General features: G+C 44.2%; 2 protein-coding genes across 5 annotated transcripts; one reads left to right on the top strand and one right to left on the bottom strand.

Annotated features, from left to right (window-relative positions):
* Positions 1-1611: 1611 nt before the first annotated feature.
* Positions 1612-9925, top strand: PPP1R14D (protein phosphatase 1 regulatory inhibitor subunit 14D). 2 transcript variants are annotated; one of them, XM_066188050.1, is made up of 6 exons: positions 1612-1659; positions 1946-2088; positions 2220-2690; positions 6743-6838; positions 7023-7055; positions 9081-9925. In XM_066188050.1, exons 3-6 carry the CDS (start codon positions 2508-2510, stop codon positions 9147-9149), a joined length of 381 nt encoding a protein of 126 aa, XP_066044147.1. In that variant the 5' UTR covers positions 1612-1659; positions 1946-2088; positions 2220-2507; the 3' UTR covers positions 9150-9925. The 2 variants fall into 2 exon arrangements, with proteins under 2 accessions (XP_066044147.1, XP_066044146.1); XM_066188049.1 differs by having other exon boundaries at positions 1620-2088.
* A 4032-nt stretch (positions 9926-13957) lies between these two features.
* Positions 13958-26028, bottom strand: ZFYVE19 (zinc finger FYVE-type containing 19). Of its 3 annotated transcripts, none has more exons than XM_066188046.1 (11): positions 25829-26028; positions 25176-25297; positions 22599-22652; positions 21936-22096; positions 20571-20716; positions 19562-19676; positions 18813-19022; positions 18244-18323; positions 17420-17530; positions 15883-16025; positions 13958-14484 (listed from the first exon to the last, which is right to left on the bottom strand). In XM_066188046.1, exons 1-11 carry the CDS (start codon positions 25880-25882, stop codon positions 14412-14414), a joined length of 1269 nt encoding a protein of 422 aa, XP_066044143.1. In that variant the 5' UTR covers positions 25883-26028; the 3' UTR covers positions 13958-14411. The 3 variants fall into 3 exon arrangements, with proteins under 3 accessions (XP_066044143.1, XP_066044145.1, XP_066044144.1); XM_066188048.1 differs by lacking the exon at positions 25829-26028 and adding an exon at positions 25397-25592; XM_066188047.1 differs by lacking the exons at positions 25176-25297; positions 25829-26028 and adding an exon at positions 22801-22882.
* Between the last annotated feature and the right edge of the window lie 354 nt (positions 26029-26382).

Genomic DNA, 26382 nt, shown 5'->3' with positions numbered 1-26382 from the left:
TGAGTTTGTTACTCATACAACAGGCCTGTGGACTTTTTCAGATGTGGCATCTCAGCTCAAGCGAGGTTACAACTCAACAGTGGTTCAAGCTATTTGAAGAGCCACTGGAGTAGCTTATGTTCCCCTTTTCCTCATTTTCACAGCTTTCCTGTGACTTCTGGATCCTCTGCTTCATAAATTCAACCATGCTGGCAGAATATTAACAGGGCAAACCCCACCTTTCATGTAGAGATTAATTAAACTGCCCAAGAGCACCGGAGTTAGCTCAGGGGATGGAAGAAAGGAGCTTCCCCGCCAGCCCTGCAGCCGCTGCAGATATTTGGAGTTACTCAGGGATAACAAGTAGCTTCTCCTTTAAGTCTGATCCTCTTTCTCTGCTCTTAATGCCAGCCTCTCTGGAGATTCCTGGGACCGAAGAAGTACAGTTTCCCCCCTCTTTTCTCCTTTCAAATATGTCAGTCCTTGAACACCAAAATAGACCACTTCTATTTCGAGACAGGAATTTATCACCTGAATGAGTGTCCTTTGGTCCAAACTTACCTTGTGAATATCTACCCATTTTAGGCCACATTAACCTTTGAAAAGTCAATAGTTGTAAAGGCATTATAAATTCTTCAATGGGTTTTACAAGGTTTCCACTATTAATAATCTCTGAAGAATCTGCACTCACTAAGTATGCTATGAGCCTCTCAACACCGATTTTTCTGTGTAACTTTGATCCAAATAAGGAAGTTTTAGGCGTGGGATTAGAGGGGTTATACAGCCAATCAGTGAGGAAAAATGGGTAAAGCTGCTAAAATTAAATAGCTAACAGTTGTCTTCTGAACAGAAGTTTAGGCTGTCAGAAAAGCAGAGGAAATAGTATCAGTTTCAGGTGTACTTTAATACTTTATTCTTCATGTATGTGAAATCAAATTGCAGAATTTCCCATCTGAAAAGGATTGTTTTGTTTTGGTTTTTTCTTTTTTTTTTTTTTTTTCTCACATTAAGAATGAAAAGAAGGTCTGTAATTGCCCTGCTCTTTTTTCTATCCCCTTGTGTACAAGATTTTGCTGGCTGGCTGTACCACCATCCCGCTGGGGACAGAACTGTGTCTGGGAGACTGGCCCCTCTGCAGACTGCTTCATGCTGCCTGGAAGCACCTTTCAGTGGGAGAAGGGTTAGTGGCTTTTTGTTAGGCTTATCTAAGTCTTGGCCTCCAAACTGGAAATACCTTGGCTTCTGGCAGCAGAGGCTTACTTACTTTTTCCCCATGTATCATGAGACTGGAGGTGTTTGATCTGCTCCAGGATGGAGGGTCTCAGTTGCTTTGTCCATGTGGTGGGGCAGCTCCCTGGGCAGGCTGCTGGAGGGCTCTGAGAACAGCTAAATAAAGAGGTGTGACAGTATCTGGAGGGACACAGGTGTCCCAGTGTCCTGGCACCCTGTAATCACTGCCAGCCTGGTTTCTGTTCCTCTGAACAGAACAGCAGTGTGCACCTCTCACACATATCCTTTTAAATGGTATGGGCCAATAATACTGCAGACCTTTAACCAGCTGGGAAGGAACTGTGAACCAGGCATTGATAATATATGGTCTGATAGCCACTTGTGATGCCTCAGCAGGTGAACCTGTTTACCATGAATACTCTTCTGTGGGAAGATGGTGCTATATCCCTAGTGAGGTCTTCCCCTGCAGTGCCATCACATCAAATACTGTACTATTTTTCTTAATATTAGAACAGATGGGGGGTTTTATCCCAGAATTTCCTTGCTCAAATAATTTCAAATTCATGTCACTGGGATTTTTAAGAAATTTTTGAGAGAGCTGGAATTACCTTAGAGAATATAGAACAAAAAATGGAACTGCTGAGCCCAGCTTTGGGTTGCAGTGTCATTTCCTGACCTACTGCTGTAAAATAATGAATAAGCTGCCTGATTCCAGACCACTTCTTATCTATACTAGGTCTAGTGCTTTAGCTGGAAAATGCCAAATATACCATCTCAAAGGGAGCAAAACTCTGTAGCTGCAGGCAGTTTACTGACTATGAACTGCAGCAGGATTCAATGCATTATGTATGGACCAGCCCTCTGGAATTGCACATGCATGTAAGTTATGCCTGTAGGAAAACAGTAATTTAAAACCTCCTTCTTCCCCACCTCTTAGAGCTGACTTGTGTTAAATATTAACAAACATGGTTCATCAATTCCCTGGTTCACTTGGCTTCTTTTAACAACAGATGTTATTACAACAACTCTGCCTGCCTCCCTGCTCCTGTCAGCACATCTGATGGTGAAACCCAAGAGTCTGCAGCTGTAACTCTGTCTGCAGAGCCTGGCTGCTACCCCAGCCCTGTGGCCATCCCTAACTGTCTCCCTAGGATCACCAATGCCTCCCACTTTTGGTGCCTGCAACTAGCTTGAGCTGGGAGACACTGGTTGCAGAGAGGCTTTGGTTAAAGGAGACAGAAAAGGTGTGAGGGAGCCCAGAGAAAGGCAAGTTCCTGCTGTCAGAGGAGGTGGTGAGGATGGCCAGCAACTCCAGTGCACTGCCCCGGGTGACTTTCCAGACGCCAGAGAAACCTGGGGAGGAATCACCACACAGGAAACTGGGCAAGCTGACCATAAAGTACAACCGCAAAGACCTACAGCGCTGGCTAGACCTGGAGGAATGGATCAACGCCCAGCTGCAGGAGCTGTACCAGTGCCGGGTGAGTAGCTGGGGCAAATCAGCCACTTGCTTGTCAGGTGAATGGATCTAGAGGCCCTGTGTGCTGGCACAGAGGTTTGCTTCCTCTGTCTCACTGGAAATAGTTCCTTGTCTTCAGCTACCAGTAGGTATCTCCATGCCCCCTCTGCAGCACTCTGACTGGTGTGTTGGCAGGCAGGGAAGCTTGCACTGATGCAATCTAACTGGCTTTGAACTACCTGGTGCTGCACCCACTCAGGGGGTGTAGCTATTGCTCAGCATGAGTAGCACAACCTAGAGAGGTGTATAAACCTGGGGACGGTTCTTGTTGCTGAACTCCATGTGGTGAGTGGCTTTGCAGTGAGCAGTATCCAAGCTAGCTGGGTTAGAGTGATCAGAGTATCCCTGTTCCTTTTTGACACAACAGTGAGGCCCTACTTGCTGTTTGAATGAGACATTTCGGAATGTGCTGTGTCTGTAACTGCAGAGTCTGGACACACTACTGGCAACAGGAAAGAATGTTGTAAAGATTTTATGCCGTCATCTCCAACAATCCTCAGAACTGTCTCCCTTGCCTGAGCTTCTCTTTGTACCAGGAAGAGTCCCTCCCAAATTCTTCCTGCCTGCCTGAAAGCTGTCCTATTAGGAAAGCTCCAGGAGTGCCCCACATCCAGCGCCTGAATGGTACAGGTCTTTGCTTCAGCTGTTGCATTTTTTCGCTGGGTTAGTGACATTCAAATTCCAGCACTGCCTGGGTATATTGAAATTTTAACCCTGTACTGTCGCTTCTATTCATACATTGTCCTTAGATGCATGCGACTTATGCTAAGTGCTTTCAGAAGCAATAGTGCTTTTCTGTTTGAGGTAATCCTTTGGAGTGTGGTACAGTAAAAGATGAAAGGCTTTCCTCCATTGTACATCATGATCTTAAACCCATCTAAATAGCTTGATTGAGGGTTTTGCTTTTCTCTCTAGGGCAGTGGCTGAGACAGTAAAAGAACACAGCTTTCTTGACACACAGAGAATCTCCATCTTCAACAGATGACACAGATGGGTTTAACAAATTGTGTAAAACCTCTTATTTATATCCTGGATGGAGATGGACTAAATGAACTGCCAGGCCCTTTCTGTCCTGTATTCTGTATTTGCAGCCCAGTGCAGTGTTAAGCACCCTTTTGAGATACAAGGAAATAGGAGCTGATGATTGCTTAGTGTCTTCCGCTCTGAGCATCAGCAGTTTCAAATTGCAATCAACAGTGAAGTGGACATGTTAGAACAGGCCAGGAATGGTGGGTTTCATGCTACTTGCCATGATGGTACAGAGAAATTTTTGCCCGCCCAGGCTGATTTTCTGGGCCTGAGAGCTATAGAACCATGTCACCTCCATAGCTGAAGACCCAGACTTCAGGAACTACTTCTAAGTCTGTCCTTATTATTTTTGTTGGTTTTCATTATTATAATTATTTTCTGTGTGACGGTATCCTATTTGATATTTGTGGGAATGTGCAAGATTTACATGCCATGTCAGGAGACAAAACCAGTTATTTTCTGTTTTAATTTATGCCTTATTCAAAGAACAGGCAGAAAACAAATATGGAGAAAAAGGTCCTTTCTTCTGCTGCAAATGCATAGCTCCTCTGAAAATGAGTATAATTACTGCTTCTGTTCTACTAACTAACTTTTTCAGATTTCCCAAACATAGCTTGCTTAGTAAAAATGACTAATCTCATCAAGTTAGTTGTGAACTTCCAGTTGTTTTCTATAGCTTATTAAAATGACAGTAATAAATTCTCAGCTGTATCTTAGGGCTCTTGATAATGCATTATGAAAAATTCTGCATATGGGAGCAGAAATTATCAGCAGACCCAGTCAGACAGGCAAAATTCAGTGTGTCTACAAAGTGCTAGCTTGGTAGTCCTGGTGAGTGAAGGCTGTTCAAAAGAGTGGCAGTGACAATACTGCTTCCCAACCATGCCTGCACTGGTGTTTAAGGGACTGTCCCTGAAGTTTGTAGCTCAGTTCAGAGAGTCTTTTTCCTGACTGCTGAGGTTTGCTAGACATAAGCAAGGAGAATGGCTGCTGCTTTGATTAACAGAACATCTTGCCCTTTGGAGAATTACTGCAGTTTTAAAGAGTTAAATTTTTGGTATTTTTTTTTCTGAGACAGACAAAAAGCACTTGGTATGACCAGTAACATGACCCAAATGGGGTTCTCCATGTGCTACTTTTACTTGCTGAAGTGTACAGAGATAGACCTTTACACTTGTAAAGTTGGCAGAAAAACAAGTCAGTTTATGTTATCACTTCTGTTTTCCAGAGAATTAAGAGGTGTTAACTGTCATCAGAGTAGCTGCCCAAAGGGGATTCTTTTTCCCTACTGCAAAATCCCAGCAGGCATAAGTGAGAAACCCAGCCATGCCCTTACAGGAACAAATTGCCAGTGGATTGCCCTTGCCAGTATCTCTTCAGCACAACAGATTTCCCTGCTTCCTGATGTATTCAGGCCAGCACAAGAGATTTGCTACAAGGAACTACATAACATAATGCTGTGCCAGGTCAAAGACTCTTAACAGAATCTCTTCAAATACATACATGTGCCACAGTAAATTACTTGTAATGACAGAGATGTCCAGCAGGTCATCCTACTCTCCTCTGTGTATTGTGGCAACCCTATTTAGTTGCCCTGCTTCTGTGGGCTTCCTTGTATCCATCAACTTCCATTACAATTGTCTCTGTCACTTCTTGCTTTGCTCCACCTGCCCTTGGCAGCGCAATGTTCCTGGGTGTCTTCCAGAGATTCAAATGCCAGCAAGGTTAGTTAAAACATTACCTCCTGATACAGGGAATGCTATGATGTTTACTGTCATGAGGCTTTTTTGCAACAAAACTAAGACTCTGATTTTCAAGATGATTCCTTGAATATGGAATCAACACTAGGACTAAAAACCACAGCGATTTTCTAACCTATCTTGCCCTCCCAGCCTACTTAGCTTCTTAACCAGTGACAAAGTCAGACTGGATCAACACCTGTTTTCTAAAAAGTCACATGAAAACTATTACTTTTAAGAAGAAATACTGTATGGGTCACAGTGAAATATATTTAACTAAGGTTTATTATTTATTCTTAAGTCTGCTGTGTATCAAAGCTAAGCAAAGGCTTTCTACATCCTCTGTGACATGGTATCAGTGACTACTCAGGAAAAGTTTCTTTTTCTCCAGTAAGTATTGCCTTTATTGTTTAATGTTTTACATACACATACACAGAACCTGGCAATCAGGTACTGTGCTGTTCACCCAGTATCCTTATTCTACTGATTACTATGCCAAAATATCACTGGTGTTGTGCTGTATAAGATTCATTTTGCAAATACACTAGAAAAACACAGGGCTGCTTTCCCTGAAAAGATTTGTGAAGCTAAAATGTGTCTGTGATCAAGTTTACAAATGTTTCCCACTAACACCCCCATGCACTACAAGATTATTACTCCAGTCACCAAAACTTGGCATCCCTCTCACATTGAAGGAGACTAGAATATTCCTCTCCTGTCTATTGGAGAAAGCTGGCAAAATATTGTTAGGTCTTCCAACAGCATAATTATTTTTCTCTCCATTACTGCAAAAAGCCTTAGTAAAAATACAAAGTAGGTGAGTGCAATTAGCATAAAAACCTAAAATCTCCTTCTATTACTTATGCCTCTCTTAGATTAAGCCTGTTGGAGTTCTGTTTGGTGTACTCCATAGAGGAAGGGTGTCACAGGCTGGTGTAGATGGCACTGCAGTTTGATATCCTTGAAATGGTCTTCCAATGATGGGTGATGATCCCTGAGCAGTGTAGTGGTTGGAAAAGATGAAGAATGTGTACATCAGGATGCGTGGCTGCAAGTGACACCACAAAGGGGCTGGAAGCTGTGCCCTCGTTATAAGAACCTCCCTTTTTTGAGATGATTTATATCTTGACCTCAACTTTGCAGCATAGTTTTACTGTAACTCAGTTGCTTAGTTCTTTAAAGATGGCTTCTAGAGTTCTTAGAAGTTTGAAGGTTAATTAACTCTGGTGGTTTTTTTCCTTTTTAGCTAAGGGAGGAAACAGAGGCAGCAGCTCCTGAACCACAAATTGATCTTGAAGATCTCCTGGAGGTCCCTAATGAAGAACAGAAATTAAAACTACAGGTCAGATAGAGGGATTTGGTGACTTAGTGAAGTGAAGTTTTCTTCATAAAGACTAGTGGCACGTGGGATAGAGAATAGGTGTTTGTAGTGTTACGTGATGCTTTCTTGTGCCTTCCTTTTTGTAGGGAGGGGAGAATTAGATCAATGCATAAAATACTAAAATGACAACTCCTTGTTTTTTTAGGAAATCCTCCATGAGTGCTCCAGCCCCACAGAGGTGAGTGAAGCACCATATAAATTTATATGTAAACATGTTATACTATTTTTTACAGTGTCTTTGCTGCTGCTTGGCTGAGTAGCCAAGACTCTACCATGCTGCAGATTTGTTTAATCATAATGGGAGGTGTTTGCCACTTTAACCTGTGATTGTAAAATTACATATAAATGCACATGGATGAGCTGAAGGCAGAGCACTGGAACAAATAAGGAATTACGCTTCACAAATAGTGGAAGTTTTTTCCATGTTTTGGACATCCTAAGCTGATCAGTCTGAGTTGCTATTTGATCCTCAGTGTAGAAAAGCCATAGCCAGTGACATAGCTTTCATAACCATTTTTTACACTGTTAACTAAATGCATTCTTAGCTTAAAACACTCTAGGGTTATGAGGATAAGAATGTAGGATGGCCCTTAGGTTGGACTGGGCAGATAACTGCTGAGCAGTGGCCATTTAGGGTAGTTTTACACATGGATTTTTTTTCCCCCATGTAACTTAACAAGTTTTGACTTTGAATTAGACAGTGGAATCCCACAATGTCCAGACAATTGGAGGCAATACTGTGTGCATGCACCAAACAGGGACTGCCTTTGCTGCACTGCACACCTGTGCAAAATGTAATCCCCATCACTGCTTCAGCCACATGCACTGCATGTGAACATTTTTCTTGCACATCATCCATCAGACTCCACATTATTGAGCCGATGTGGCTGTGCAGGGATGAACGTACAGAAAATGAGATGAATGCATGACTGAAATTGAATCACTGAATCACAATTAATATCTGAATTTATTAATTAATTAACTGAAATTAAACTGTATGGTAGCAATCATCACAGATACTCTCCTAGCAGGGATTTCAGCAAAGCTGGCAATATGAAGTAGTTTTCAGTGTCTGAATGTCAAATCTGAGGCAAGAATCCCACATTCCCAGAGTGATAACTGAAGAGAGTTTGCTTTGCTAAGTCATAAGCCATGAAAGTGTCTTGTGGACAGCACAGTACCTGCTGAATACAGATACTGCTGCCCCATTGGCAAAAACACGTACTTTCACCCCGGGGTGAATCCAGTCCCCTTGAAAGATCACAGCAATCTAATTGCAGAAAGCAGACAAGAAACTGGTAGGACTGAAAAGAAGTGTATGATCCTAGGCATTTACTTCCAGAGCATGTTGTAGCAACCTCTGATCACCCAAGTGAGGACGCTAGGCTTCCATACAGCACAAATGGTAGCAAGCTGCAATACTTCCAGTGCCTAATTACTAGAACATGTAGCTGTATCTTTGGGTAAGAAATGCTGCACTCTTCTTTATGGTGATGTTACTTGCTATGCAGAGGGTAAAGTTTGCACTAGTTACATTGTCTTCTGCTTGGAACAACCAGATAGGCCAGTTTAGTTCATAGTCCTTGGCTGTGTCAGCAAAGTAGTCAGGGTTTGTCTCCCTTAACTGCTCATCTATCTGCTCTGCCTCTCCTCAACCCCTGCTCAACATTATCATTAGTCCTACATGTTTTGCTCCACCTCTTCTCTGCCAGCCACTTCCTTGTAGAACTGGCACAGCTCCAGGATTGTTTGCAATTCACAACATGGAGCTTGACTGGTTCAACAAGAGGGATAGCTTGCTTTGCCCTAGATTGGGAGGGCAGCAGAAGTGGGCAGGAGGTTATGGTGGCAACAGGAAGCAGTGGAACCTAAAAGAGAACAACAGCATCCTGAGGTCATTTCATGGTGGGAAATGCAGGTATCTGGGATGAAGTGGGTCAGGCTAGCTCCTGAGGAGAAAGCAAACATGGCTGTTCCAAAGGGAGACAGGGGAAGGGAAGTAGAGGAGCTTTTAGACCCTTCTCATCCACCACAAGGTCTCCTTTCCTAAGCTAAAAGATAGGTTTGCTCAATATATGTCAAAATTCTGGTTTCTGCTCAATGCGAGGGCGAATGTGGGAATGATGGGAACACCATAATACTCTTTGGGCTGGTAAGCTCTGGAATTAGTACAACATCCTTCTTCAACCAATTCTTATCACAGGACTTCATTACGGAATTGCTCAGTCGATTGAGAGGTCTCCGGAGAGTCACCAATCCTCAGAAGAAATGACCTTGCTTACACGGAACACCCAGCTTTGGTTAAAAGGAAACATGTATCTTCCTCACAAAAACCAGGATCAGCAACAGAACTTCTGAATATGTTTAGGACTTATTATTATTGAGAAACGACACCAAGTTTGTGAACTTTGTACCAGTGGTTTGAAGTCTCCACTCCTTCCGGATCTACACACACAGCAGGGAGCTAGACTGTTGCTGATTTTTCTGATTCTTAAAGAGTGTGTTAACATGAGAAACAGGACAAGATGTCCCTCTCCTTTAGATTCTTCTAGGAATTTCCATGCAGGCTAAGGAGCACTGAATACAATTCTCAGGAGCTCATCAAGACTTCGTTTCTTCGTCCACTGCAAGGAAAACAAGGCATTGGTTATCACTCATTCATCAGCATGGAAAATCAGCCACCTTTAAGCTGCACCTCATTTCAGTCTGGCTTGGACCCAACTGTGATCTCCTGCCTGTTACTGCTGTACCTGACTCTACAGCATTGCACATACTTTGTAAGTTTTATTAAGCCTCTGTTGTTTATGAAGATTGGACAGAGAATATATGATAGGATGGAAGGAAAATTTTTGAGTGCACCTGGTCTACCTGAGGGGAAATTTGTGAAAAAGCTGCTAAGGCTAATGGCTAATTTTTTTTTTTCCTTTTTGTGGAATTTAAGACTTAAGATTTAGATGCCTTTTCTAAAGGAACAAGGTCTGGGAATGACTTTTCTCCTAGTCTAAAATTATGTTGGAAAAAGACTTATTTTATATTAAAACAGAGAAAACTGGCCATGCACTGCTTGCTCTTGCTCTCTCTTTAGATACGAAAGAAAAACTGAAGTAAAAAATACCTGCTCCCAAATTCCCTTCAGGGGGCATCTCAGAGTGAGTTTCTGCAGACAGGTAGGTCTCACAAATGAGCAGTGAAGTAGGGCACAGTACCTTGCTGTACAAACTCTTCTGGCTACAACTAATGTTTGCCTGGAAAAATACAGAGGAAACTACATCCAGGGTCTCAGCAAGTCAGTAACTTGACACATGTGACTAGGAAATAAGACAGCAAACGGAGGCTGATTGCTTAGGCAGAGCACTCTCACATTATGCCCTGTCCCCATGCTGATGCCTGCCACACAAACACCAGAGATGAGTCTGAGTCACATCCAGAGGGGCTCCTATGGAGCAGAATGTTCAAGGCCAGCTTTTGAGTACATCTTTTGTTTGTTTGGTGAGCCAGGGCAGAAGGGACCAACTATGGAACCAGAGAGACATGCAGGTTAGCTAACAAAGACAAACAAGAATTCTTGGGCTGGACCAGTAATATCTTAAATGCGTTAGTCTTTCCATCTTTATCAGTAGCAGAGTAATGACTATTATCTTGTTCTTCCCTCCTATTTTCCAGGTGTCAGTGAACAAACTGGGTTGTGTCCTCTGAGGGGACAAAATCCAAGCTGCTGTAACAACTGTGATGTATGAGCCTGTTTCCTTTCATGTGCTGTTGTTGTATCTGACTGAAAGTTGACAAGCCATGGACTTCATGTCTTGTTCTAAGGCTGCTCCAAGATGTTCTAAGCCTCACCCACTAAATGGTTTGTCTTTATCAGGTCCAATATCTAGCTATGGGAGTCCTGGGAATGTGACATTTTTGGCTTAAAAAGGGGCTAGTGGGACATGCCTACCCATGAAATCTCAGCTTTATAAGTAAAGTAACAACAAAAAAATTAAATCTAGAGCTTCAATGGTTGCAGATCTGGCATTGCTTATGGATGACACTCACTAAGATTCATGTAACACACCCCCTGAGAAAGGAGAGTAGCATATTGACAAAAACCTCTAAGCACTGTTAAAAACAGACTGGGATCAAACAGAAGTTCAGGTGGAAGATCTAGGTGAACAGGCCATGAGCAGAATGCCCTAAACTAGAGATGCAATTAGCTACAGCACAGTAGTACAGGAGTTCAGGTTACTTACATACTCCACCAACAGGCTTTGTTTCATTCTGCTGAGCTGCAGTAGCACAAAGACATGCATCTCCTCTGGTCCAAGAGAAATATTTTCTCCCCCTTGGGCATTGTTCTGTATTTCATCAATATAGAGTGATGTAAAAAGAATTTTTGTCTGTACCTTAATATCTGTAGATATTGTTAGAACCAAAGACAAAGCAGGATCTGAAAACTCCACTTGACTGAAGTTGTCTTTATGCTTATTCTGCAAGCAGTAGGAAAGGAGTAAGCTGCAAACCCTATCGTGTGCAGCTGGTTCTGGTACATAAGGAATTCTGATGCATTGATATGTGAGAGCACTTCAACTGAGCACAGTGAGATCAGGGGAGCAAGGCAACACGTGGCCAGTGGTAGATGATTTCTCAGCTCACTGGTGCAAAAGAAAAGCAATATAAGGCAATCAGAGTAACTTCTTTTTGTTTCGTTTTTAAACGGTAGTAAATCATACTTGGTTTGACTTACATTTTGGCTGTTCTCACTCTAGATCACAAGGATAGATTAAAATCAGTGCTTGAAAAATTTCTTACAAACATCTTCCAGTTAACTTTGGTGTTTCTCAGCACCACCACTAGCATAAGTATGTAGATACTATCTAAGAATGTTGCTTGAAAGGAACTTTGCCTTCTTGATTATACCAAGATAACTCAATGTATGAAAATTCATGAGCTTTTCTAGTTTGAATTCCTGTTGGAGTGGAGGCTACATTTGATAATTCAGGTACAAAACATTTTGAGATGGAAAGAAAATCTCATTTTCCCTCGTGACTTGCTACAAAGACAAAAGCAAACAAGTTGAATCTCTTTCTGAAAGATGCCAAGCTGTTGTCTGTCCTTGAACAGCTATGACTGAAGTTGATCTGGCCTGTCAGGAATTGTTTGATTACCAGTATCTGTTTACCAGCACCTTTTCAAAGACAAGGATAGGGAGTAAGCAACACAGCTGACAGTGCACTGCCCACTTGAGGGTCATGCAGCATTCCTCTTTCACAACACAGATTCAGCTAGGTGTGCTTCCTGCAGACAGCCCATCTGGATACCCCTCTGCCCCTCCTACATGGAGTTAACTAAGCCAGCTACAGTGGGAATGTCTTTTCAGGGGAAAGTGATTGGGCTACTACTAAAATGGCCCATTACATGCAGAAAGTGCAGCAGCCACAAAAAGTGTCCATTAGTGGTGCAGGGAAAGCAGCAGCAGGTGTCTGTATGACTGAAGAGACTCTTCCATGTATGACTAAGTTCTATTTCAGGTAATGGGTTGGGTGCATTTCTGGATTCCTTGGGATGGCCCCACAGAAACCAACCTGGAAATCTAAATAAATTGCTTCCGGCTGCAACCTGCTCCATTACTACTGTGAACAGGGCAGGGCTTACAAGATAGAGGCTGCCTAACTGCAAAGGAGCTCAAAGTTTTGTCATGGCTGATGAAGCATTCAAAATGTGACAAGTATCATACCAGCTCATCCTAAGATCTTAAAAAAAACCACAGCTGTAAATCAAGTAATAAAATTACTACTATCTGCTTGGAGAAGACACAGGCTGAAGCCCAAAGGAGCAGATCAGTTCAGGAAAGAAATAAGAAGAGATAGTTGCACCTTCCCCTGTATCTGTAAAACATGAAGGATTTAACCTCAGACAGAACTGGACTGTCTTACTATCAGACTAATCACCCATGTCAAATAGCAATGAAAAGGTGTCACTCCTATGATAACAAAGAAAGAACAGCATTTTGTTTTCATTTTTAAGACTGCAAGCTCCTCAGGGCTGTAGCTTAAATTTTGTGTATTCGCATCAGAATAACTTAAGTAGTTTTCCCATCTACCTGTCCCAAGGAGGAAGGCACTGGTGAAACAAGGGCTGCCAGGAGAAAGAAGATCCTTCATATAAGTCGGGTTTTGCCACCCCTTCCTAAGAAAAGGTTTGGACGGCACTGCTGGATACACTTGCCATTTTTAGTGTGTTAACCTAAGGTATTACTATTCTACATTGTTTGAATCAAGTTTCTGTTGAAGAGCCTGATCCAGAGCAGGACGTTAGCAGAAACCCACCTTCAAGAGTGGTTTAATTCATTTGCTGTCCTCTGACCAGAGGTGCAGTGTTTCATCACTTCACCTCCGAGGCACTGACCTTAAGCACGGGGGCAAGGCAGACAGCTGGGAGTGGCGGTGTCAAACCAGACAGGCAAGATTCACTGGAAATTCCCTGACAAGGGCAAATCCTTTATTTTGTTGCAATTGGAATTTGTCAACCTTAGAGAGCCCTCTCAGGAGTCACATTATTTGGAAAGGGCTCATCCTGATGGAATAATAGTCTGTTTACAGCCAATTTAGTTGGGTATTTGAAGCAGTTCTGGGTGTTCTGGGCACTGGCAAGCACCATTTGCATCTGGATTGTCTCCCAGGAGGGATATGGACATATGCGACTGAGCTTCTCTCATAACCAGAGAAAGAGCATCACACAGGTAACATCTTTACCCTACCAGGGGACCAAATAATAAACAAAGTCAGATCCTGCTTTCAGACTAACACACAACTCTTTCAGACTAGCATGTTGCTCTTACAGATGATGTGACCTTGGCACAGCCACTGCAGGCCACAACACTGCATCGGTAGCAGATTACCTTTTCAAAGGATCCTTTCTTTCAAGTGAGCAACACTGCCCTGCATCTTTTCCAGTCATGCCACAGAAACATTTTTGATGACTTCACTATTCTTCATTTCTTTCCCTAAGCCACTTGACACTAGGACTAACATACCATCATAAGAAAGCAACATTTTGTAAAGGGCTATCAGGCATATTCAGGAGACTTTAACCACAGGCCTCTGTAGATAACTTTTATTATGCTTTAAAGTTCTCATCACACAAGTGATCACAATGCATTTTTCTCAGTGCGAAGTGCTTTGCTGCCTGTTGAACCAGTGTATAAGCTGTTAGTAAAAACAGGAAGTTATTTATCAGGCAGTCAGTACTGCCTTAAACACACATCTTTTACTGTGACCCACATTGCTTTACCACCTGTATTTATGGACTTGTATCCACCTCCTCACATCAAGTCCTCATTTATCCCCAAGCATGCACAGCAAACCCTGCACTTCTCAGGTGTATTTGTGAAGACAAAGTCACACGCCCTCCAAGCCTCTCTCAGATTACAGCACATCCTTTAACTGTCCAAAACATCACCCGTTTTCACCGCAAATCCACTTGGATTCTTCCATCTGGCCCGCTCCTCTGTTTTTCCATTCTCCAGCTCCTTTTCTGCCCATGAAGAGTGCGATCACTTCTGTTTGCAAGGAAGATGATAGCGGGAGGTGTGGTGGTCCTTCAGGTCAAACTCCTCATGGCCTTCCCTAAGAAGCAAATACAAAGTGCAGTCAGAAGTAAATACCCAGGCCAAGAACTCACCCTAAGCCACTGCACAAGATATCTCACTGCAGCCCTTAACCAGAAACTTATCCCAAGGGTTGGCTGTGAGGATCTGACTGGCAGCCATGTGGACTAACTACTTAAGATATTTGCTTGTAACAGAAATTTCTGAGGTGCTTTATGGGAACGTCTGCTCATCCTTGTCAGCTGGATTTGAAAATGACAACAGGTCCTTCTGTTTCTTTCCCTCTTGAAGAGATTCATGTAAGTAATAGCTCATTTTCAGCACTGTGTCTGTGATTCTAGGGACATTAGCAACTGTGACAACAGACAAAATGACAGTCTCCTCCAGAAAACTCTGGAAAATAACTGAAAATAATGCAGTGTATTGGCAGCTGTCTTACCCACATTCAGGAGCAGGCAGTGTTGAGTAGGATACAAGCCTGCATCCACAGTGTGTGGCTGATACATTTACCTGCCAGACTGTTAAATCTACTTTTACTGATGTTTGCTGTCAGATACTTTTGTTTGTGTGCTTTGTTTTTACTAGTCCAACACTGTCAGTCATGTGTTTTCTGAACATTTTCATATGGTTCCCCCCACTGCGTTTGCATTTCCCTATAAATACGCTTGCAGGAAATGAGAGAACATGCACAAAAGCATCTCTTGTTATCCCAACCACATTTTTAGGAACCTGCTGTCTTAATGTCATCCAGCACTAATCTGAGAACTGAGCCAACTATGCGATACTTTTGAGGCATGAAAAAAGAGAAGCCACACAACCTGTTAGAAATAGCTTTGTATTCAAAGGAATTAACCCTCCAAATCTGAGACATGAAAATTTTGCCAAAAATCAAGCTACACATGTTTAAGAACCAAGACTACAGCTGCTGCAAGGCCTGACTGGTGAAAAAAAGCTCACACATATGTATTTCAAACAAGTATTTTTTAATATGGTTTAGGATTGCAAAGTCTCAACCTAAGAAAACCCTCAGGAATTCATGCTATCTGATCTCCCTCTTTAAGGGAATCCAGCCCAGGTCATCCATCAAAGGCATTAACAAGCCATAGGAGTCACTGAACAATGGTCTCATTTATCCCATCCCACGTAATGAAGCACATCAGCTGCTCCAGAGGACATTCAGACAATGTGTCCAAACATCCACTGAAGCATTTCTGCCTAGGATCAGTTTAGTCCCTGAAGCCTGGGACAACTACTGATCACACAAAGTATTTCTCTAACAACTAGCATTCAGCCCAAATCTGGATTCCTCAAATCTTGCCTCCTACTGCCTGTTTTTCTGCCCAATGAGAAAAACATACAAAGGGGCCAAGGTTACCTTTGACCCACCTCTCAGACCCAGAGGAATTGCAAGACTCACCAAAAACAGCGCTGGCAGTAGAGGTCCCCGTCACAGCCATGGCAGCGCAAGGTGGCATCTTCGTTGCAGATGCAGCACCAGGGTAACTCATCCTCATCACTATCATCTACCCTTGCAAGAGCTGTGGTGGCTGGAATGTGGCTCTAATTCACATAGAAAACAAGAGATAGAGAGTTCAAACCCCAGCACAGAAAATAAAGGACTTTAACTGTAATGCATGATGGCCACAGTGACCTGTGCCATGGCCCACAGTTTCCTGTCTGTTGATCCTAGGTCTGTGAGATGAACTTGCCCAGAGCACAGGGACAGGCTCCATATGCATCTAGATAGTTAAATAAAAACCCAAGGTACTTGCTAGAATTTGGGTTTGATTCTGTTGCTTGGAACGTAAACAGGTATTCAGCCACATTTAGAGTCTGCAGTGACGTACACCTATTGTGTGTGCTGTGTTGAGGGCACAAAGCCCAGATATTCTGGCAGGCACCACAACAATACCATGTGACAAACAATTCCTGCTGCAAAAGCAAGAGATCAAACGGTTTTGCTGAAAGGAGCTGTGTGGGAAGGGAAAGGAATGTGGAGGTGGTTGTTTTCTCCCTGTTGTAGAAAGAAAGCTGTGGGACAATGGAACTGCTTTTTCAAAAGGCCCCTACTATTCATTTGTACCTGAGGCTGGGACAAAAAGATCTTCTGAAATCATAATTTAAATATATCCATAGAGTCAACTATGGTCTCCTTCTCCCTTACAGAGAACTCTTGTGGAACTGAAAACACACTGTGACATAGTGCCCAGACACTGGCAAAGGCAGCCTCCTGACACAATCTTTTCCTAACACTATCTTTTGCATCAGTAATCCCAGAAATGCAAGGTGTCATACCTGAGATGAATGTTTTTGATAATGCTTACAATTATATAATTTCTTCCACTGGGAGCAGGCCTGACAGGTGCCTGTGAGTCACAGGTGCATTTAATTCTTGTAATATACATTAGAGATCACGTATATATTTCCATAGTAGGCCAGAATCCACTCTGAGCATAGGATATCCTACTAATTCCCTCCTCTGATATTACATGAGAACACAAACAGTAGAGTACTGTCTAGAGGTTCTATTCTGCATATGCTGAAAGCACTGGTAGACCTCCCATTTACTCTGGTTCAGATTGTACGGCGTTGTTGATCTAATAACACATATAAACATATGTATAATTCTCTAATATTCATATTGTGAGGTGTCTACCAACTTCTCTTGGTTTACATGACATTGTAACGTTCAACACAAAGCCAGCCTAAAAGGAATCGTATTCCAAGGAACAATTCCTTTTATAAATGCAAGGATGATTCACAGCTGAGCTCAGAGCTGGTCAGCCTTGCAGAAGCTGCTTGGATTGTTTGCTCTGGAGAAACTGGTTGGTTATTTTTTTTTTTTTTCTGCATCAAGCCTACGATATAACAGACTTTTGCTGCAGAACTGTACTCTCCTGACACCCTGGAACATTTGAGACATCAGTTCAAGAGATCCTGACCAGTTCACTGACCTTTTGCTTTGCTTTCTTACACAGATTCTGTTGTGAGGGTCCTGGTTGGGTGGTCTGATCTGGGGGAATGTTGAATCCACTTGCTTCATCCAGGGCTGCCTCCTCTGTGAGCTGGTAACAACACAAAGCAAGAAGTCTCTTGTTTCAAGCACAGCTGGGAGCCTCATTCTAGGCCCTAAACCTCCTGCATTTGTTGCTCTCATGCAGTAACAGGAGATGACAAGTCTGAATGCAGCTGGTGTTACCCAGAAAGATGTAAGCTTGCTCTGCACTTGCAACACTGTGTGTCCATTGTGGACAGTCTGCAGCAGCAGCAGCAGGGGCCTGCAGCTCACACACTCTGCTTTGCAGTGCAGCTAGCACACCCTCATCATCACGCTAATCATACACAAGTGACATATCAGACAAACTTAAGCTCAGGTCTGCCTGCAAGACAATTCAGAGACATTTTAGGGAGAAATGTAGGCGTAAGCTGAGCTACACAGCACACATCTCATCATCCATGTTCTAACTGGCTGGAGGAAAACACAGAACAAGAAGTGAGGAAGTACCAGCAAAGTGTGGTTACACAGGAGACACATGCAGACCACAAGAGACACTAAGCATGAATGGGAAAGACAATGTGACAGACTAGAAGTATTGTTGTCAATTGCCTGTCAAATAGTTGAATAGCCCTTGGGAGCTAGTATTGGAAAAGCACTAGGAAAATAAGGAATGAAACTCTTCCAGGAACAGAAACACATCCTTTTTACACTCACCAGGTAATACACACAAGAGGGATAACCAAGAGGAAGAAAAACAAGGGCACAGCTGCCACTTCTGACCTGTTTCAGCACTCTGCAAATGGCTTCCTCCTCAGCCACTTCCTCATCACTGTCAGGGAGCTTATAGGTTTCCAGTGTAACTGTAGGAGTAAGAAATGTGAGACTGTAACTCACACCTGCCTCAAGCCTTGTGCCCACTAGTGTACCAGAGACAATTCTTTGTGGTGTGAGCTGGCTGTGGCATTCTGGCTCTGACCTTTCAAGGTGCAGATTCCCCAAAAAGGACGTCACTGTTTATTTTATAATACTTGGAAGAGAGAAGAAGATCCCCACCAAAACCAGAGTTTTGGTTTTAAAAGTTTTGTTAACCTCACCAGAGAGCTAGAATTATCCCAAAGAAGGGTGCAAGATAAAGCAGTCTGACCTTACAGTCCCAGCCTTTGCCCACAACTTAGATCTTTCATATTGATTTCATTACACACCAACCTGTACAACTTTGCAGACAGAACCAAATCTCAGTCTGTTTCTTGCAGAATGGAGGAATTAAATAGATAAAGACTAATAAAGAATTTACTCTGTCATAGCAACTTTACTCCTCTCTTGGCACTGTATTCTCATCTGCTACCCACCTTTCTCTGGGTCCTCGCCTTTGAGTGCTGCCAGTCTCTTGGCAACCTGTAGGATCTTTTCCTGCCTAGTGTTCTCTTCCCGCAGCTCAGCAGCAGCCTCTGCCAGAAGTTTATTCTTCTCTTCCTCTAGCTGTTTTGGGTCCAGATTTGCAGGGCAAACACAATCTTCACTTTCCCGATTGAGATCATTCAAGCTTTGGCTATTAACAGCTGCAGACAGACACACAGAACACACTGGTGACTCAGCAGCAATGTTCCTTGGGCACAGAAAACATGACAAATAATGCTATGAGAGCAGCTTGCTGCTCTCCACAGAACTGGATAACAAGAGGAAGAGGCATGCCAGTAGGATCTTCACTGTACATAAAAAGAAGAAAATGAGCTAATCTGTGGCCTACAGTGAGATTACAGAAAAAGCAATGCAGCCAGCAAGATAATGGTATGCCAGATTCTGATATTTTCTAACAGTGCACAGGTGCATTAGGAGTAGCAGCAGCTCCTCCCCAGGGAAGAGCCACTTTAGAGAAACAGAGAATCTGAATAATACAACCCTGACAAGAAGGAACCATCACCAAGCAAAAACACCGAGACCCAGTGTGGAGCCAGATGGCTGCTCTTGGTCAGTGTGGGGGATTATAAGGGGAAACAAACGGGACACTGTAAGTTACACAGGGAGGCACAAATTCCCTTCTCAGCATAGCACACGCACTATCAGCCATAAACAGGTCTTTAGAAGCCAAAACAGATACCTTGAGGCTGAACTCTTGGTCTGTAATGCTCATCAATGGCAATCTCCTCAGACAGTTGAGTTAACAGGTCATCTGTCTGCTGGACCAGACTTCGGGTATCGGGAGGTTGGTGTGCCTAAGAAACCAGGGGAGTGTGGGAAAAAGGAAATGAGAGGAAAGTGGCATACTCAAACAAAGGAGAATTTTGGCAACCAAGATCACCCTAGATGGGGGCAGCATACAAAGATGCCTCCACTGACATTGAGAATCTCAGTTTACAGTTATGTGGTGTAAGATTCATAAGGGTTTCATTTTCAGCGGTGCTGCATGCACACAGCTCTAAGAGCAGTCACCCAAACAAGGCAAAGGGGTGCTGAATGTGTAGGAATACATGCTGGTGGGTCCCAGCTCCCAGCTCTGCCACTACCTCAGTGTAAACAAAGTGCCATTCTCAACAGTGCCAGCCAGCAGCCCCACAGAGACCTATGATAACAGCTGGGCATGCAGCTGAAAGAACCATAAGGAAATGGTATCTTGGGGGACAAGATTATTCCTATAGGCTTTCAAGGCATATATCCAACTGATTCCTTTGCAACCTCAGACAAATCATGCTGGGCTTCCATTTCTGGAAAAATTAACAGGATTCTGCCCAGGTGGTATGCAGTAACAACTAGAAGATGTAATTAGAAGGTAGGGCTGATAAGCCTCCAACACAAACAGCTCTGAAAAACTTTGACCACACAGGTACATAAATGAGCTGAGAGTAAAAAACCTTAGCATCTATTGTTAAAAATATACACACAAACTACATTTGGCATAAAGGAACAAGTTGCATTCAAATTGAAGCAGTGAACTGGTAAAGGCTGGTGATTTGCTTCTGGAGCAATGACACAATCAGGACACAGAGATTCCTGAAGGAAGCTACCTGGACACAAAAAAGCTGAAGAAGGAAGAATGGTTAGCATGCTGTGACACCAGTTACTGTGTCAGCTCAGAATAAATTGCTGACTAAATAGCTGAGGGAGCTTACAGGTCTGGGAGCTTGGGAAGGAGGATCTCTCCCCTGCAGGACAGCCAACCGGTCCTCCATTTCCTGTGTGGATGGAACAGGTCCTCGGCCATCCTCCTTCAGGGCTGCCAGCCTTGCTTCAATCTCAGCCTGAGTAGGGATGGACTCTGCAATTGACAATAACCCAAGGCAGGAGATTATTCTGTTACTGAAAATTAAAAGCTACATGTTTTTTTCCTTAAAACTGTATTTCTTTCCAGAATCAGACTCTGAACACCTGAGCAAAAACCTCACCCATCCCTGACGTGAATGAGGGGTCATACTGCAGTGACTCAAAGACTACTCTGATGCTAACTGCTACCCCTTTCTTCCAAGTTCTTGCCTCCTTCACAGTTTATCTCCTAGCCATAACATAAGTATTAGGGTGATGTCATCTGGAAATCAGCTGACTTGGGATTCTAGGGACCAGCAGAGAAATGAGTGTCTTTTAGGCAGTTCAGTCCACTGGTCCCACATCTCCTAACGCAATCCCAGCCTTATCAGACTGAACCCCTCCCCTGCCACATAATGGACAAGAGGCAATGGCTGCAAGTCATCCCAGGGAAGTTTAGACTGGATATTAGGAAAAACTGCTTCACAGAAAGGGTCATCAAGCACTGGAAAAGACTGCCCAGGCAAGTGGCTGAGTTACCATCCTTGGAGGTATTCAAAAGATGTGTAGATGGGGCACTTTGGGATATGGGTGGTGGACTTGGCAGTGCTGGGTTAACAGTTGGACTCAGTGTTTCTATGATAACCAGGTAACACTCTGAAGAGTGTTCTTTTTCTTTTAGAGACCACATATAACATTTAAAATAGTTTATTCTCATGCAAGCACCTCAAAGCAGTCCCAGAACCTGACAACTGTGGACTGGGATGAAAATCCTTTTCCTTCTCTGTGAGACAAGGCTGGTCAGAACGTAGTCCTACAGAGATTGGAACGGCTGTTGCCCAAGACAATGACTCACAGGAAACCTTCTTCAAAATAGTTTGGCTAAAGACTCGTTTCATTCTACTCCGAACAGGTTTGACACAAGTTTCTACCCCAAAAAATGGAAAATGAGAAAGTGATTTTATAGGTAAGACACTGCTCCAAAACTAAGTAGTAATTTCAAGAGAACCCCCTAGAAGCAAAAGGAAACTGGAACATTGAGCTAAAATCATTGTAGAAGTTGGCCATTGTGACTGTAGAACTTGGATGCTCTGTCCTATTTTAAGCCTTCACCCCCCTAACATCACAGCCTCTTAAAGTCCAGCACTTGCCTCCTTCCCTCTCCCTCTAGATTCCTTGTTTCGCAAATAGAAGTGTTCCCACCCAAGGTATTTATGGGATTCTCTAAAACTCACTTGGTTTCCTTTCCTCCCTGAGCCTCTCCAGTCTCTCTGCAATAGCTCTGTCCTCTTTTGAGAGCCCCTGGTATCTGCAGCCTGCTTGACCTGGGGGTTTTGCAGCTGCCTTCTGTTGGTCTTTCAGCTGGTTTTGTTTAGCCTCAAAAGCTGCTACACGCCTGTGACAAGAATGGAAAAAGTACGTGACAATTGAGAACAACGGTTTTAACCTGGAGATAAGAAAACACCCGCTGTGAACCCAGCAGGCTATCTGAAGAATGCCAGTGCAGAACAGAAATGAAACCACCCTCTCCAATATCAGCACAATAAAGTACTCCTAAGAGTAAGGAAAATCTTAGCTTGCAAGAACAGCACACCTGGCAGTGCTTCCCAGGAGACAAGGGACATTTCACCTCAAGGTTTCTGTTTCCAAGCCAACTCTGATCACCCACAGATAATTGCAGGCAGGTGGCTGTTCAGGAGTCTATTCAAAAGAGCACACCTCCCACACCTCCAGCAAACTAACAACCTAAACAGCAAAACAAAAGCTCCATCCTTAATCTAACTCTGAACAAGCAAATACCCATACCACAACCCCCATTTTCACTGGTGTCCATAGGGGAAGAGGAGGGTCTAAAAGGCTTGTCTGCAGTAAAGAACTGCTTGACAAGTGCAACTCACTTTTTGTAGTTTTCTGGTGGTGACCATTTTGCTGAACTGCTTTGAGATCCTTCTCTGAAAGACAAAAATGATTTCTCTGAACTCAACATACTGACAATACTTGACAATCATCTAGCCTCTCAACCCAAGAGGAATCAATAGCCGTTTCTTGACCTCTTGGTACAGCCCCTTTCTTAACCTCATTAATACTGAGAGGAATCACCTTATGCAAGGGATTAAGATAATACAGTTGCCCAGGACAGTGGGAGCCTTCATCTGTGTCCTTTGGTCCAGTTGTTTTGCAGCTGGACAGAATGTGATTTAATACGGTCACCAGTGATCTAAAGGAGGTGGGGCTGAAACACCCTTGCCTCCCACAGCCTGCACCTCCCAGTTCAGAGAGCAGGGAGGGAGTACATTTGTAAGACTCCCAGTGTAATTAGTTTCCATGCAGCAGGACAGGAAGGAGCTGGGGCATGCAACAAACACAGAATTATATAACGTACAAGTAAAACAAAGCGTTACAAAAGTTCTTATATAACATCTTCCAGAACACCTGAACACTGCACACCACAAATATGTATAACCCTTCTACTTTGCTGTGTGCAGGCTGAGGGACTAAACTAGACACTTACGTAAGTTAGTCAGCATATTTTATTTGTTTTTAGAAATCACAGCTAAGGCCCATATAGTAATGCCTGAATGCAACATTGTTAGAACATTTCCCAAAGTTCTAAGGCTTCAAGTCTGAAAGCTATTTGCATGAACAACAACACCACATGCAGCTTACAGAACTGCAGCCTACGTGTATTACCTGCAGGGCAGGATGCCATCCAGAGGTACCTGGACAAGCTCAAGAAGTGGGCCCTTGGGAATCTCATGAAGTTAAACAAGACAAAGTGCAAAGCGCTGCACTTGGGTTGGGGCAACTCCTGGTATTGACACAGGCTGGGGGACAAACAGATCAAGAGCAGCTCTGCAAAAAGGACCTGGGAGTCTGGTGGATGAGAGGCTGGACATGACCCAGCAATGTGCGCTCACAGCCCAGAAAGCCAACGGTGTCCTGGGCTGTATCCAAAGCAGCGTGGGCAGCAGGGCAAGGGGGTGGGGGGGGGGGGGAATTCTGCCCCTCTGCTCCTCAGTCATGGGACCCCACCTGCAGTGCTGCATCCAGCTCGGGGGTCCTCAGCACAGAAGGGACATGAACCTGTTGGAGCAAGTCCAGAGGAGGCCACCAAATTGATTAAAGAGATGAAGCACCTCTCCTACAAGGAAAGGCTGACAGAATTGGGATTATTCAGCCTGGAAAAGAGATGGCTACAGGGTGACCTAACTGCAGCCTTCCAGTACCTGAAGAATACTTTCAGGAATGATGGAGAAGGACTTTCTTAGAAGGGCACATAGTGATGGGACAAGGGAGATGGTTTTAAATGGGAAGAATGCATGTTTAGATTAGATATTAGAAAAAAAATTCTTTACTCGGAGAGTGGTGAAACATTGGAACAGGTTACCCAGAGAAGCTGTGGATGCCCCATCCCTGGAAGTGTTCAAGGCCAGGTTGGATGGAGCTCTGAGCAGTCTGGTCTAGGGACAGGTGTCCCTGCCCACAGCACAGGGGCTAGAAACAGATGATCATTAATATCCCTTCCAATCCAGGCCATTCTGTGATTCTATAATCTACCTGCTATCCAGTCAGGGAAGATTGTACTTCTGCTGTACCTCTCTAGTGCTGATATTAAAATTATAAGAAAAAAAGACCCAGAATAAACATCAAGACTGGTGGCCCTGTTTTCTTAAAGGCTTTGAAGTTGTGAAGGGAAATCAGAAAATTTCAAAACTGAAAAGACTGAATACTGTCTTTTACTGTTTTTAGCAGCCCATGAAGATGAAGACCTTCACTACGGAGGTTCTTCTCCTTTAGACACCTGTAGAGCTAGAAAATTCCTCCCTTGCTGGTGAAAATTACTTGCTATAGGAGAAAAGCGAGGAAAAGAAAGGAAAAATGCAAGAGAAAAAGGACACAGAAGAATTGGTTGACAGAAGGATTCTGTTGTAAACCTGTGTTCTTGTGTTGCTTGTTCAAATGTATAATCCTGCTGCTACCGAATTACATGTTTTGTTTTCAACAGGAGGTCTACTGGTTATGTTTGCAAATAACTTTGTTTTCTTTTAAAATCAAAAATTTTGAACATCAGATTGTCAGGCTACTCAACGATACACATCTGAGAAGACTGCCAGAACTGTTAAAGGGGTGTGGGTTTCTGGGCAAAAACACAGTGCGGCTTAACCTCAGTCCATCCAGTTAAGCTGTCCACTGGAATTCAGTGTTCACCCATGAAGACTTAAACCTGATGCTTTCAAACAACTTTGTCAACCACAGAGAACAAGCACAAAACCTGATCCCTTTTTTAGGACTGCACAGCTCATACAACAACAAGTCCAGAGATGTCCTGTCTTGAAATTCCGGGGTACAGGCAGCATCCATGCACATATGGAAGGCAGAGCTCTCCTGCAGAAATCTGCAACACCACATGGAATGTAAACTGAAGGAAAAAAAGCAGGAAACTGTCTTTGGTTGAAGAAACACTCCCGTCTTACCCAGTTAGTTTTCCATGGCATTGCTTGCACACCTTCTGCTGAGTGTTTCCACAGCGGGGAACAACAGCACTGAAGCTCCGGCAGCCCGAGCAGAAGGAGCGTCCGCAGTTCTTGCAGCCACACTGCAGAGACACGAGAGAGGGGCTGGACAGGGCTTCACCACCTCGCCGCCACACACCCCGCATTGCTCCGCCTGGCACAGTGCCCGTGCCGAGACACACACAAAATGATGCCGGGGTTATGCTGATTTTATTGTGACAGAACTGTTTCACCAGCTGCTGCTGAAGATACGGAGACTCAAGAGCCTTGGAGCACCAGCATATAACTTCTGGGACCTGAGTCACCACTTCACCCCACACTATAACGAAATGTTTGTGTGAGACCATATCAAAATACTAGATTAGAGGGATGGCATCCAATGACCTTTTTTTTTTTGGGGGGGGGGGGAATGGGGGGGGGGGGTGTCAGTAATTTCCCATCGGAATTAGGCACCACGAGAACTCAGTAAGCAAGGACAACAACGCCAGGATGCCGGCCGGGAAGCGTGTCTCGGCGCCGGGCGAAGCAGCTCCCGGTTCCCTTCTCCGACGCCCGCACTGCGGGGGAGGCACCCGCGGGACCGTCCGCTCCTGACTCCGCGCAGCCGGACTTGCCTCTTTCTTGAAGACAGAGAACTTGGACGCGCACCCATAGCAGCGGCTATCCATGGCGCCACCGCCCCGGCCTGCCCTCAGGCACGGCACTGCACCCCCGCTATGCCAAGTTCCATGGTCGCCCCGGCGCTGTGGCTGCCTCAGGCCCAACGATCGGCGGCCAGCGGGGCTGTCACAAGCCGGGAGGCGCGGACACCACCCTCCCGTCCCCTCAACACAGCGCTGGCGACGCAGGGCCCTAAGGGAGTTGTAGTCCCCTGGCCCGCCCTCCCCGCCTTCAGACGCCAGGCGGCTCTCCGCGAATGAACTACACTGCCCAGGGCTCCACGCGGTCCCAGTGCCGCGCCGGCTGGGCCACCATCGCCGCGCGATGCATTGTGGTACGTGCAGTCTGGTGCCCCTGGCCGCCCCCGCCGGAGGCGTCGAGCTGTTCTTGGGCGTTAAAAAGACAAGAAAGTGTATCCTCTAAGGCTAACAGTGTTGCGCTCAAGCTACTCTGAGTTGGTCTTTTTTTGTCCTAAACCTGTGGTGAGATCCTGGCTCAGAATAGCAAG

Source organism: Chamaea fasciata, unplaced genomic scaffold (genome assembly GCF_029207755.1).
Source record: "Chamaea fasciata isolate MVZ Bird 193981 ecotype frontalis unplaced genomic scaffold, bChaFas1.0.hap1 SCAF_7, whole genome shotgun sequence".
NCBI lineage: Eukaryota > Metazoa > Chordata > Aves > Passeriformes > Sylviidae > Chamaea > Chamaea fasciata.
Note: the sequence above shows the minus strand (reverse complement) of the source record. Positions and strands in the feature narration are given on the sequence as shown.